Source organism: Centruroides sculpturatus, unplaced genomic scaffold (assembly GCF_000671375.1).
Source record: "Centruroides sculpturatus isolate CEXI.00-Female unplaced genomic scaffold, Cexi_2.0 scaffold83, whole genome shotgun sequence".
Taxonomy (NCBI): domain Eukaryota; kingdom Metazoa; phylum Arthropoda; class Arachnida; order Scorpiones; family Buthidae; genus Centruroides; species Centruroides sculpturatus.
This window is the reverse complement of record NW_019384393.1, coordinates 337,292-353,199: the sequence shown is the minus strand read 5'-3', so window position 1 is coordinate 353,199 and position 15,908 is coordinate 337,292. Positions and strand designations below refer to the sequence as shown.

The following is a 15,908-nucleotide window of genomic DNA, read 5'->3' as shown; positions in this document are numbered from 1 at the left end:
GATTGTCAATAACAACCCATTTGGGCTTAAGTTAAAGTTAGACCAACAGGATGATCAGATGGCCCATTTCCTTGACCTCAATATATTCCTGAATCATGATTGTATAGCCACAAAGGTATTCCATAAGCATAATCTTCAATCTTTCATCATCCCCTCAACTTCGAATGACCCATTTACTTATAAAATATCCGCTTTCAGGGCTCTTATCCGTAAAGCTTTTACTCATTGATCTAGCATTAAGGATGCACTACAAGAAATCCAACACATCACCTTAGCCCACGGTTACAATGGTAAATTAATAGATAGGCTTTCTCAAAAAATAAATAGTTGCTTAGAAACTGAATTGATTAATTCCAGACCTCTAAAACAGCAAGGTAAATACATTTTAGTTGATTTTGCCGCTAGAATGAGCCAAGCATTTAAAATCATAACCAAGAAGGTCAAAGCTGCTCTTATATACAAATGCAACCCTATGATATATATAAACTTCTGGCTAATACCAAGGACAAATGCAGCAAAGCCAGAAGACCGGGGATTTATTGGTCCCACTAGAGCACTGTTTCTTGACAGGGGGGCCATGGACCCCTGGGGGTCTGTAAGAAGTTTGCCGGAAGGCCGTCAAATTATGCAAAATTTCCTTCAGAATATAATAAAAAGAAAATTGATGTATAACCGAATATCATATTGAAAAATGAAATAAGAAAGATAAAGTTTTCGTATTTAGTTTTTTTATTTATTTCTTATATCTTCCTACATACAACTTTGTTAGTACAGAAGAAATAAATGCAAATATGCTACTTACACCGCAGTATTTACTTCTTTTATTCCAAAGTAATTCTAAGAAATTATTAATGCTTGGAATTTTAAAAATAAAGCAATAATAAAAAAATCAATTTATTATAGATAATTTAACAAATATAAATTATTATTTAAAAAAATGAGGGTTACAAAAAAAATTATGAAATATTTGATGGGCCGCGAGTATAAAAAGGTTAAGAACCACTGCACTAGAGGACAACAGATTTAATTCAAACAAAAAATTAACATACATAGGCTCAGTCAACAGATCACTTACAAAAAGGATAGCTGAGCACAAATACGACTCATACAATAAAAGTTTAATTCCACCCTAGCCCAATTTGCAAGTGAACCAAATATAACGGCCAAATGGGAAGAGGCTAAGATTATTATACCTATGCTTGACAATAACAAACTTAGAACAATTGAAACAATTGAAATCTTTGCAAAATCCCTCAAGGAGAATTGTATTAACAGCAGAAATGCAGACTCGCTCTCCATCGCATGGCAATCACTCTTCGATAACCTGTTAAATTAAATAGGCCAATCCACCCTCATCAAGCCTGTTGCAATCTTTAGAGCAATTTCTTTACTTATCTTATTTTTTATTTTCCAATTTTAACAATTATCTCATCAACAGTCATTCGCACACCTTGGATAATAATATCAAAAGAAAATTAACAATATCGATATTGTCTAAACTTTGTTATCAGCAATGACGTCACTAGTAAGAAGAAACCTTTGTAAACAGTGATGTCATTTGAATATCTGCTAACCAACATTCAAACCGACCTTATTGTACCTGAAGAAGGCCATTCAAAACGGCCGAAAACGTTTGTACTAGTGATGTAACGAATATTCGGTTACTATTTGGTATTCGGCCGAATACCGAATATTTAATCACTATTCGGCCGAATACCGAATACCTAAAAACAGGAGTAAGAAATAACAAAAACACAGTAAATTAATCATTTTGGTATTTAGATTTAATGTTATCGAGTTAGTGTTGTTTGTTTAGGCTATACTTATTTATAACTTATAACATGCATAAAATAATAAAGAAAATAATATTAGTCACATGTATTCACAATTTATAATTACAAAGATCAGCACACATACAGTACACACCTATTCGTTCGAGAATCGTCGCACATCCGAGAATCTGACCCTGCGTATCCTTCTTTTTAAGTGCTCGTCTTTGCTCTTCCCTTTCTCTTTCCTCTATTGCTCTAGTTACATATGCCTATGCATACATCATAATACGCGCTCATGATACTTTCGATTCGACACTTTTCCGTCGTAGATTTCCCATTTTACAATTACGTGACTCAATTGCCTGGTGATAACAGAGAAAAGAGACAGATAGGATGTCGGTATAAGTCACAGTTATGATGTCACAGATTCGAGACAGCTCGGTAGTTCGAACAGCCCCAGGCTTTCGCCCGTACACGCTAAGTGACTGTCATTACAAGCATTTAGCTTTCCAAAGTCTATAACAACAATTGTTTGGCTTTGCGGGTGTATAAATCTTTACGGTTCGGGGGCCGTAAAGATTTATTATGCACATTTTTGGGTAGAGTCCTGCCACCAGGTGTGTTTTATCGACACACTGCCGTTCGAGATGAAATGGATGATTAAGGTGTGAGGGTAAGAATCACTCTGAAGTCCAGGAATGAGTCTCTCAGGAGGAAGAATGCAGAGTCAGATATAACCAATTTAAGGACATTTATTAACATAAACGAAAGTTTAGAACAGAATTATAAAAGCCGAATTTGGAAATTTGCTTATTTTTATCTATACAACGAGGGGGGTGCCTAACGGGGGTATTCTAACTTACACGACTCACAACATACCAGGTAAACAAGATGTCTTCTCTTGTGACGTGGATCTGACGATCAAGAATGCGGAGGTTTCTGGTGTTCGCTGCATTTAGTCAGTGTTCGCTGTACTTCGCTGCACTTAAGTTCAAGAGAAGATAACTCAAAAACGAGCAAGCACTTCGTCTTTTGCTTGATCGTATTTGAGTCGTCTTCTCTTGAACCACTCTTTCTCTGATTGGAGCTGTGTCCACAACTGCTGACTATCTGACTGTCTCTCTAACTGGACTGTGTCCTCATCTCTAACTGCCTTTTTTTTTAACTCACTTTCTAACTGGACTGTGTCCTCATCTCTAACTGCCTTTTTTTTAACTCACTTTCTAACTGGACTGTGTCCTCATCTCTAACTGACTTTTTCTGACCGACTGGAGCTCTCCTTTTAAACCCTTCCAGCATGAGAAAGTTCATCGTAGGGTAATGAATGATTCATTGGCAGTGTCATCATTGTAGCTGAGGCAGTGTTTTCTTATTTGGTGATGACATTGAGCTTTCATAGAGTCAATCTCTGAGTTGGTGTTTTCTGAGTTGACATGACTCATCTTTGTCATTGTTTGTTCATTGATTGCTTTGACTAAGTTCTTCATGTAAACATTGCCGAAAACAAAGGGGGTGCAATTTTCCTCATTTCTATAGATATCTTTTATAATTGTTGATTATTTGGTTGCTCTTTCCTCTTTTTTTGGCATGTTGTGAGATTTCGGATAGTTGAATAAACCGTTTTATTCTAATTAATTTAAGTTGATATTAAAATTTGGAAAAGGGGGGTCCCTAGATTGGTAAAATAGGCGAATTTCCTCCTACAATTTTGGTTGTTATTCAAGATACAATTAAGGTTCACGTGAATACATAGTTAAAAAATAAAGTAAATAAACAAAAATTATTACAAATAAGTTTACAAATATATATATATATATAACTTATTTGTAATAATTTTTGTTTATTTACTTTCTTTTTTAACTGTGTATTCGCGTGAACCTTTATATATATTGGAGAGGGGAGTGGTGGTCCTCACACCAGCCACAAATTTCGTGCCAATAAGCTGCCTCAACTTGTTTGATTATGTTATCAACTCAATTTCATATTTATTTTCACATTTTTACTTCGCAGTCCTTCTCTGTTCTTTTCCGTTATTTACATGTGTAGGTCATTTCATTGTTATTCACATTTAATTCATCATTTATCACATACTGCCGTGACGCTCTTGTCTGTCCGCTACAAGTGTCAAGAATTAAAGCGATTGGCGAAGTGTAGTAACAGCAGGCCAATAGAGAGCAGGGTCCTTGCCGTAATGCGGTTTGCGCGCCAATTTTCGTACGTGCGTTAATCAAGTCGAATAGTTTGGCCGAATATTCGGTCTTCGGCCTGAGGCCGAATATACTATTTGTTGCAACACTAGTTTGTACTTAGTGATTAAACTGCTAGAAACAAAGTGTGAAAAGTTTTGTCTTACTTATTTAAGTAGTTCTAGCTTTGAGTGCATAGAAGTGTTATTGTAAAGTAAATGTTTCAATTTTTGAAGATTAGGATAAAAGTTTGATTTTAAATAAGTTTAAAATAAAATGAATTAGATCTATTTATTTTGATGTAAGAAATTATGAAATATTCACTGAATTAGAATATGGAAATTCACATAAAGTTTTAATGTAAAATGTGAAAAATATCAATCAAAAATTATAAATTTCTATACTTACAAGAAAGTTTTATAATTATTTTTCTAATAATTGATCTACAAGTAAATTTACATACATAAATGCCACTTACTTGGAAGCTTTGTTATATATTCTATATACTTTAAATTTTTTTAATGTGAAGTTTGTCTGTTTTTATATTAGTTTATAATCTTAATAAATATTTACAAATAATTTTTATATAGAAAATATATTCAACATTTTTTATACTAAATATTATTAGATAGGATAATTTTTTTCTGTCATATATATTGATGGTAGTTCCACAGTATTTTTCAGTTAAGAATAAACTTGTAAGATTGCACTGACATTTTTGAAATAAAAATCATTAAAGTACACAGATATGGAAAAAACAGTCACAATACTACTGAAACAAATAAAAATCAAATACTAGAAACAGAATCACTCCCTATTTCCTATTTTGACAAGCATGGCTTTTATATTTTTCACAAACTAGCTTTGAAGAAATTTATAACACTAGGATTATTTGATTCAAATTTTGCAGTGAGTATTAAAAAACAGCATTTATTGTAATGGGAATTTAAATACAGAGAGAGTTCAAGGAGAGATATGGCTCTATATATGTATAAAACATTATATATTTGATTTGGCAAAATTTGATTTTCAGATATATATGTATACTTTTATAAGTGAAAGTTTGTTAGAAATCATATGAAATATATATTAAACTTGAAACTATGAAACTTAAACGAATTTCTTGATAAAGGTTTCATCATTTATCTTATCAAAGTTTTCATTTCTATTGAAATTGATTTTAAAAATTAATATAAAAGTAAGAATTATATTTATTGTTTTTTTAATTAAAATAAATTTAAAATTTCATGCTTTCTACTATCAATATTTGAAATATATTATTTTTTTGCTTGATTTAAATTTAAATTATTCTTTCTTTAGATGAATTGAACAAAGTTGTTTGCTCATATCTAACTTGTGATCGTTTCTGGGATGATTCATTACAAGATGTATGTTATTCTTTATAATAATTTGTAATTCTACTTCATTTTGTCTTTTTTCAATTTTATAATAGCATTACTTTAGTTACAAAACAAATTAGTTTCTAATTCTTTTTTATACTAATTCATACTATAGTTTAATTATTAGTTGAATTTTATTATTTAAAAAAAAAAAAAAAAACAGTAAAAATCTGAATTTTGTAAACTGTGTGGGAGTGATAAATGATAATAATGCATTAAGTTGAAATGGAAATGGAAAATCACATAAATTGCAAATTATTCTATAGATGATTTATTTTATAATAAAACTATTAATATTATGCAAGATGTAGTTGTGAGATAAGTAGTGTGAAAGGTGCACAAAATTAGAATTTACCACAAAGGCAGACAGGATATAGTAACAAAAATGTTATATTTTTCCAATTAAACTATTTCGTGTGTTTATACAGATTCTATTTCAGGGGATTCCAACTTCACGGTACAAACAGTAGCATGTGAAATTACAGCGAGAATAATAGATCGTTATATCCAAAGCACGTGTACAATATAGATCCCAATCGTGACAATATAATATATAACCTGAAACCTTAAAACTAACCTTAAACACTAACTTAACACTAATAACAGAAAAAGGAATAGAAATAAGAGGACAGAAGAAATGGTATATATGATAGAATTAGGGATACCCGGGGTTTTGTCCTGTTTCTTTATGTGTACTGTTGGGTGGGATAACACATGTTCTTCTCCTATCTGGCCAGTTCTTTTCCTCTTCAATACTTAGGATTCTTCCTTCCACTATCATCAATACAACTCTAAAACAGAATCTTTTCTCTCCTTATTTCTGAAATCTCCAGTAGTTGCTATTGCGACTCCTAGTATTCTCACCTTGTCCGCACACTCTGATGTCCATCCTAAGAATGACCTGCCACGTCACTTTTTTTTCCTCTGGGTCCTGTTTACACCTTTGTTCCTCACATTTCTAGGAACTGGTCATCCCACCCAAGGGACAGGGAATAGATAAGAAAGTTCTAGAAGAAAATAGAACAATAGAACAAAGGGTAGAGAGATGAAACTAAACTAAACTTAAATTAATATTTACAAAAATATAGCATACAGCCATAGTAATAGTAGGTTTGTAATGTATTTACTAGATACTAAAACCATTTACAAACAAAAAAAACTTTATTTTAACAATACAAGATATATGGTTAACATGAAACAAAAGATCATTGTGAGGTCCAACTCTGGGAGTGTAAATTGGAAATTCATCTGATTGACTCTTACAAACACCCAAGACAAAAAACAAAACACATTTAGGTCCAAACATTACAGAATGGAAAGTTTACAATTATGAAGCACTGTGACAAACCAACAGAATGATTACTGTAGACAAATTAATCTTATGCTAGCTCTTATAACTAAAAAAGGATTAGTGTAAAAGGAGAGAAATAGAAATGAAAGAGATTGTGAAAAACAGAATTAAGAGGATTGGCAATCTGATTTGTTGTTTGATGTTTAACAACTATGGCATTATATTGTTAACAATACTTGAGGAGAGGTTAATTTTATTTTGTAGCCAAAGATGGGATAGTTTCAACTTTTCACAAATAAAAATATATCTTTATTAACACAATAACTTATTTCATAACTTATTGTGAAATTTAAGTATAGGATTTGAATGTATTCTGGCCCCACAAAATTTTTGAACCGGGCCACGCAAAAGGTCATGCCAGCCCTGATAACAATATATGTAGCTTTAAGATGAGATATACTGGGAGTGCTCAAGTGCAGTCATCTGGCAAAACAGAGTACCTGGGGCTAGAGAATGAAGCATGTAAATGGATAGTGTGGCCGTCAGCCATGATATGATATATTCCCTATATTTTATATTGTATTAGTATTAGAGTTTCCTCTTTCTTTGTCTAAATCCTTCTAGAACTTTCTTTTCTCTAAACCTTCCTAGAACTTTCTTTGTCTAAACCCCTTTTGCCCTTGGGGGAGGATTACCCTCTTCGTAGAAATAAAGAACAAAGGAAAAGGGAGTGAGGCCCGGAAGCAAAACGGAGAGAAAGGGTACCAAATGGAGTGGAGATCTCGAGTAGGTAGGAGGTAACATAGAGGTGCTCCTACAAGTAAGAAGTGATCTGAGACGAAGCGATCCGAAAAAAGAGGACTGTAGACGAAAAGTCTACAAGTGAGAGGTGATCGAAGACGAGAAAGTACAGAGAGAGATCCTCTGGGGAAGACGACTCAATCCGAAAGAAAAAGACTGTAGACGAAAGGTCTACAAGTAAGAAGTGACCTAAGACCAAAAAAGTGCAGAGAGAGATCATCGAGGGAAGGCCTCTTAGTCCGAAGTGTTCTCCAACCAAGGGCTCATCGCAAGAAACCCGGGTATTTCTACTTCTTTCCTTGTCTATCTCTATATCCTCTATTCTTCCATCTTTAGTTATAAGTTAGTGTAAGTAATTACGGTCCTCGCCAGATTGTCGCGTGGGTGCAAGATAACTGTTTTTGAGGTGTACCATTGAGCGCCTGTATACGTATAAAATTCTGGAAATTGTAAAGTTGGGATCCAATAAACGAACCTGTTCAGTGAGAAAAATAATACTTTGTGTTAAGATTCTTTTTTTTGTACCATTTCGCTCGCGGGATCGTGTACCCCTCACACTGAACACCACAATAGTCAATGTGTCAAAAAAAGATAGGGATTTTTAATCAGCCATTTGTCATTAATCATATATATTAATATGTAATAACAGTTTTAACAGTTGATTTTTAAAGATGGGTGGTAAACTATTCCAAAACATCTTAGTCTATAGAAAGATTATTTACTCTTGAAAATAAGCTATTTTTGAGTTTATTAATTTATTAGAGGGAAGGGAGTTGAAAAATAGTTATTTCAAATAGTTTTGAATAAGTATCTAACTATTAAAAAGGAATGAATATATTACATGGATATTTTAAATTTCAATGATATTATGTATTCTTCTATTTGATATTCTTATTTTTTTTCAAGCTATGATTTTAATTGAAATATAGCTTGAAGGTTGCTTATACTTTAAGAAAACAAAAAATATTAGTTTTAATTTTCTTGATAGTTTATTACTATTTTTTTATAATGCACTATTCAAGTAGAATTTTGTTTTGAAGATATATCTTAAGTGATAAAACCAGCAATTTTTTGTTTTTACAATTTACATTTTAATATCACATACTACATACAGGGCTGGTTTTGGACTGCTAACTGCACTAATAAGTAAGCACAATTGGTTAATGTTGCCTATGGTGACTAAAATGGCGCTCGTCTCTGATTCCAGCAAACAGAAGAAAGAAAACAGTGGGGACACATGTTCTAACCTAACTCAACCTATTCTAATAATTTGGTTGGTAATAATTATGGTAATTTATTAGAATAGGTTAGGTTAGGTTAGAACGTGCGTCCCCACTGTTTCCTTTCTTCTGTTTGCTGGAATTGGAGACAAGCCGCCATTTTAGTCACCAAAGGTGACATTAACGCACAATTTTATCATGTGATCACCGGAAAAAGTATGATAACTTTCTTATTTTTCGTCTCCGGTCCAAAAGTAGGGTATTGTTGAACTCGTCTCAGTCACCTCAGTTCAGATATATACTCAAAGTTACAAAATTCTATATGTGGTAATCTATATAATCCCCATTTCCCTAATTGTAATAATATTTTAAACCATTTGATTTTTTGTATTACAGTTTTTTACTTGATTGATGATTGATTCTATTAACTAATTTGTTGATTGTTTGATTGTATTAACTTGATTCTTTAGATATAGAAAATTAAATAAACAACATTATGTTAATTTAAGCATACAGAAATGTTGCTGTTGTTCCAGCAAAGATCTTATTTTCACTTTACCAAATGCCTAGTAAGTAATGTGCAGATTACCTAGATACTCTGCACATTACCTAGATAATTTGAGAAATGGAACAATTTTCGCAACTTTAACGGATCATCCTAGTTAATCTGCAGATTAGCTAGGTAATATACACATTAACAGCTTTCGAGCTTTAGCGGTAACATATAGATACAATATATACATATGTATATATAAAAATTAATAATGTTCATCAACATCTCTTTCTTTATTTAAATTTTCTTTTGGTTCCATTAACAATTAAAACAATAGTGTAAGTATTGCTTTAGGTTAATGGTACGGGAATAAAAGACCATTCATAATGTTATTATATAAATAGCCTTAAACTTAATCATAAGGCATTAACATAAGCAAAGCTTTGAGTTTGCAAACTTTAATTTTACAAACTCAAAGTTTTTATGCTTTTTATGTGATTTAAAACAAGAAACAATCATAGTGGTTATGGAATTCCCACTGGCGAATTTTTCTCTAGTTCAATGGATGTATTCCCCAACACTTGTTGCTTTCACTTTTAAGTTTTCTAATGCAAAACACCTAACATGTATGCTTCTGCATTATTTGTATTCATAAACTGTACAGCTCTACTACATCATCAGTCATTGTGCAAATATTAATCTATTTCATTGCTGACCACTATATTAAAATAAAAATAAATTGTATTTGAATTTCATTTTTTAAAGTGCGCTATCTGTTATCCTAAGAATTTGGCTGCTTATGTGCAGGCATGCACTGCACACTTATCAGAACTGACTCTGATCACATATCACTTTATTAACAAAATACAACAAAACTGTAATTTTAATTATAATCATGTTAAAATTTAGTTGTGATTGTAACACATTCAGATTTATTAATAAGAATTAATCTCTATTTTATTTCAAAATCTTATAATAGCTTTTATTCTATAAAAGTGTTTTAAATATTTTGAAATTGGAAAAATTATTATTATTATACTGATGTTAAATATTGTTTGTTTAGATAAATCAAGTTCCCATTTTATTTTGCCTCATCATTGGTCTAATTATGGTGGGTGGATTTTGTTTATGTTATTATATTGTTTGGATATTATTTGAGTAAGTATTGTATTTTATTTCATTTAAAAATGTATTGTGTAAATAATTTTAAATTTAGAATGTTAATTACTAAAAAATCTATAGTTATGTCTGGGTCTTGAAAATAAAAAATAAACATGTAAAACAACTTTGTAAAGTTAGTTTCTTGTCTTTAATTCGTTTTAAATTATTCTTTGCCTACTTGGACCTTTTTAATCAGGACTTATTATATTTAATATGAAAGAAAGAAAAAACTTCTAGATGTTTCTGTTTTTTCTTTATTATTCTTAGATGCATTTTGAATATTTTCTGTTCCTCTTCAGTGGATACAAAGGTAAAAATTTTTGGCACAAAATTTACAGGATGTTATACAAAAAACTGTAAAATAACAACTCCCATATGAAATTATTCACCCAAACAAATTGCTTTTCTGATGTTTACATCTTTATTATCTTATTGCTTTTGTGTTTTTACAATCCATTTTTAAGGCTTTTGTTAAAAATTACACTTTAAGAATACTGGTTGGAAAATCACTCTGTTAAAAGCACAAATGACAGATAAGTTTGATACACACACCAGTGGCATGCCTTCATTAGAAGCGGTGGAAGCGCCACTTTCCTTGTATTTTATAAAAAATAAATACATATTAATTTTAATTATATGAAAATAATCGCACAATATTTTATTATAACCGCATTATGTATCTTATTACAAATTTCTATACTACACGTGAAAAAAAAAATAAATAAGATTGCTATTGTATATTCGAATATTAGTGGCAGAGTGGAATCTCTGTATTGTCAGATTCCAAAAACCCAGATTTGTACATGCGCTTTACAGAGCACCAACCTCACCCGGTTTAGCTGGTGGAAGCCTACGACCTTGGGTTGATGCTACACATATAACGCTTCCAATTCTATCCGGGACCGGTTCTGGGCTGTTAGCCGCCCGCCCGCTAGATATTTGGCTGATTACGTGAATAACGAATAGATTTATAACTTAACCCAACCGATAAGAATTTACTGGTATGTTTTTACGATAGTTCTGTATAGTTGATGGGAGTTAAAAAATCCATTAAAATATTTGATATATTTATTCCACTCTCTGGTTTTATATTACTTACGGATTTCAATGTTAAACTAGTGATATTACGATTTCATATGTCCCATCTTTAAGGGGATGTCAAAAAAAACGTGTACAATTCTTGTATAATGTTAAAAAATTAACCGTTACTTCGACAGCATCATTTACAACTAAATTTAATTAATGAGAGAGATGCATGATGTACAGAAAAAGCTCTAGAATTTATTTTCCTTAAATTTATGATTTATGTATCCGTTGTCGTAAAAGTTTGTCTTTCCACTTTTTTCCCGAGACTACAAATATTCGAGTACAAAGTAACTGGTTTCGACTTTATTTCTACTTAAGAAGTAGTTAAATAATTAAGCAATTAAGGAATTGGGGACATAAACAAAACCCTGATGAAAGAGCCAGAATATTACTTAAACAAAAGCTTAACCGAACCAATCTATAGCCGAGTACAGTGGGGACTGATTTCTTCAAAATACTGTATTAGATGTAATAAAGACAGAAATTTTTCCAGTTTGACGAGAGTGACCAAAAAGTTGTAAATTTTGGAAATTTCCGTGGACAATACCCGGTCCTAAAACGAATTAATTAGAAAACAAATCTATTAAGTTTAACATATTTAGATTTTTACAGCTATGGTGAGAAACATTTAAAATTTACAACAACCTGTCACATCCTTTGAGGTATACTAATNTTAGTTATAAGTTTTTTGCCTCGCGTATAGTCGTAATTCTCAATTAATCCGCTGTTTGTTAGATCGAATTAACGCATGTACGTACAGAGATTATTGTATTGTTGGGATCTGAAGAAAAACGAACCTGTTCGAAGCGACAATAAATATCTTTGTGTTAAAGACATCCAACGTGTATTTATTTCGTGCTTTTCCGCTCGCGGGACATTGTACTTGTCGCAACGAAACACCACAATTTTGTATGTACCAGTACATCCACTACATATTTTATTTCACCGAGTAAGTTTTTATTATTTTATTTTTAATTGTAGCCCTTATATCGTGGCTAGTGATTCGGAATGTAACTGTGATATTAAAAATGCATTTAGAGAAGTCTACAGTTTTTACTGGCTTATCAAATAAACGATACGAATGGACCCTAGACCGTCACTGACGCGCATATGACTGATTGCCCCTGGATGTCGGCTTCTTACAGAAACACAGCTTCCCTATCATCAAATGTCACGGCACGCCCCTGACACACACCATCTTATAACACAAACATCTATCCTTCTCTCTTAAACTTTTTCTTAAAAAACTTCCCTCTATATAAAGATATAACTGATAGTTTACCAAATGCATGAAAATAGATAATTGGGAGAGAGAAAGGGATGGAGTATAAGGAGAAGGACCTAAAGTAAAGTAATAAAAATCATTATTAGTATGTATAACCAGAAAAGAGGGTTTCTTTAGAAAAATTTAGGAGAGAAGTAGTTTTGTGATATATGATGTTGACCAGATATGTTGTTTTTCCACTGATATTCTTGAGGTGTGATTTTTAGCAAATCAATCAAGAGCAAATTCAAATCTCTTTCAAGAAATCAAAGATTTGACTTCTTGAAAGAAGTTTTAATTTGTTCTTGATTGATTAACATGATTTTGGTTTTTCAGAGAAAAAGATTTCATCAAATGTTGTGTCCGTAAAATAAACGATTATTTGTTAACATATATAATTAACTTTATTATAGTAGAAACATAACTTTGTGGTAATGTAACATTGTGCCTCTAGGTCTAAGTGTTACAACAGCTAACGCACAACTGACTGGAGAGAAAGTAACATGACAAAGGTCAGAGGTGAGGGGTCACCTAACTAGGTCAAGGGGCAATTTGGTGTGGGTTATCCCCTGGAGGTTTACATACATAACAATTCTCCCACGCTTAATAAAATGTTTAATATTTGTTTGTTTAGAGATTTAGGTGTTGTACTGGTCTTCATATTCACGTTGATTGTTGAGGTTCTGATTCATTTGTGTTTGTTATCGTTCAGCTAGATTCTCCCTCCTTCTCTGCGGCTGGTCAGAAGTTATTTTTGTCATTGTCTCTTTTTTGTTGAGTAAAGTCGTTACGGTTTCTTCGTCATAGCTAATTGTGCTTGGGTGTGGACTGGGGATGAGTCTCTATTGTTTACTATGTCATTGCATTTGTCAATTTTCTTTTTGTTGAAGTCAAATTCTATCTGAATGGGATTTGTCTGTTTGTTAATTTCACACAGACATAGTTGATCATAATGCCTTTTTATTACATATCCATTGTCGAGTTCATAATGTACACGACTTAGTCATTCAGCAACAATACCATATTTCCAAGGACCGGATGTTGTGTAATTTCAGGATTGTACATGATTCTCCACACGATAAAATTTGCAGAATTTCGGTTGTTTGGTTATGTTTCTTTGTGAGGCTTGTGCCTGAGGTTTGAGCAGATCTAATTTTGTTCTTATTGTATATCCTAATAGGGAAACATGCAACTGAAAATTAAAAAAAATTTACTTTAAGTTATTTTTATATTCATTTGTATAATAATATATGTTAAATAACACATAAACATATGCAAACAGAAATGTATAATAATATATTAATTAGTTCATTTTTTGTGACAAAAGTACTGACTTTTCTGAAAATCTTGTTTTTTTGCAATAAAGTCACAAAGTTTCATTTTTCGCTTTTTTTCTCTCCTTAAGCAAATGTCAGTAACAGAAAATTGCATCCAAAATGCCTCATTTTGCTTTTGCACTCCTTTCAAAATCTAGATCATTCACTACAATTTGATCAACGATTTTGGTTATCGTTACCAAACTTTTACTAAAGAAATCTGTAGCAAGTTCTTTGGGTTCTTTGTTTTCAGAATCTCTATTTTCAAGTTCTACATGAATTCCTTGTTCTGCCAGTTCTTGAAGTCATCGTTGGTAAGGCTCTTACCAGAAACCTGCAGTAACTCCCCAATATCCTGCTCGTCTACATTTCCTGTATTGATTAAGTTGACAATTTGGTCAACATAACAATACAGCAATAGGCTATTCTCATTGAGAATTCTTGGATACCTTCAGCCATAACTTCTTTCACACTCCATTCATGCATTTATCAGTTAATTCTTGCCAAGCCAAGTCACTATTTTTTATGGCATCCATGATGATATATTTTTTCCAAAATTGCACAAAACAAACATAGATTTAAGGAAAGTACTGTGCTGCTATGAATTGCCATCTTTTGCTGATTGGTTCATGTTTGGGAATAATCGTATTATATACAAATCAATGAAATATTGCATTAATTTGAATCAGCGTACATTTTGAGCGTTTTTTAGGCATCAAGCAGACCGCATTATATTGAATCAGTGTTAAGTGGGGTCTTACTGTATAAGTACATTGGCATAGTTCTTAGGCTTGCCTCAAGTGCCAAAATTATTTAGAATAATCCTTGCACCAGAGTTTAACTGTAACTTATATATGATATGTTTTAAAACATAAAATTTGATTTTTTTGGTTTTGTGTCAAATTTTGAATGTGCAAAATTAGATGTCATCTGTATGGGATTTTTCATAGCTAGCATGGGACTTGACTATATTACTTGGGAAAATCTTACTAAATTGGAACATCTGGCAACTCTACTTAATAAAGATTTTTTTCTAGGAACCAATTAGGTCATAAAAGTGAGAATCTACTTGTACATTAAAATTGATAAGCCATTAATAAGAAATTTTTAAAAAATAATGTAAACTGTTTTTATTCTTTTGCAGTTCTTCTCCTTATGAAGAAATTCATTGCAATGGGCTTAATTTTCCGAATGTTACTTGTACACCACGTCCTAGTATTTTTCCAGAATACCGTTATCAAAGGTTTCGAAATAATAATAGATTTCCAAGACGGTGATGAAGTGAATATATTTATTTTTAAACACATACTCCTGTTTCCGTTATCACTTCAAGGCATATATCAAGATACCATGAACAAAGAACAATACAAAGTATCTTGAATGTTATTTGAAATCTATAAATTATTTCAATAAANTAAAATATTTTTCTGACAAAATTGAAATGCATGGAAATAATTGTATATTATGTATCTGTTGAGCTAGACCTTAAGTGGTGCTCAAGATACATCTTATTTTGTTTCCTAAGTATGTATAGTTGCATTTGTTTTATTTGAAACAAAATATACCATAATTGTTTTTATAATAAATATAGCTTCAAAAATATATTTTTTATTATAGTTATTGTAAATTTGATGATGAATTTCTTCTTTTTGCTTTGATAGTGATAAGTGAAATTTAGTTATTTAGAAAACGTCATAAATTCTGTTTTAGAATTTATAATAATATGTGATTCTTTGAAAGTTGAAAAAGCAATGATAAATGATATTGCTCATGAGTATTAATATGTTTTGTGCTTAGCTTTTATCACTGCCGTTTTATATATCCCTACAGAAATTGTACTTTTATCTTTATTCATAAATTTAAAAAATTTTTAGCTCCACATTTAAAATATATTATTTCAATAGCACCATATCAAAGC

General features: G+C 31.5%; 1 protein-coding gene across 1 annotated transcript in view; it reads left to right on the top strand.

The window, feature by feature from the left end:
• LOC111618277 overlaps positions 1 to 15,370 on the top strand; it is a 62,043-nt gene extending 46,673 nt beyond the window's left edge. The window contains exons 6-8 of the mRNA XM_023359772.1: positions 5,279 to 5,346; positions 10,227 to 10,321; positions 15,135 to 15,370. Coding sequence (XP_023215540.1) covers positions 5,279 to 5,346; positions 10,227 to 10,321; positions 15,135 to 15,267 — 296 coding nt within the window. The 3' untranslated portion in view covers positions 15,268 to 15,370. The remainder of the gene's footprint in view (positions 1 to 5,278; positions 5,347 to 10,226; positions 10,322 to 15,134) is intronic.
• Positions 15,371 to 15,908: the final 538 nt, after the last annotated feature.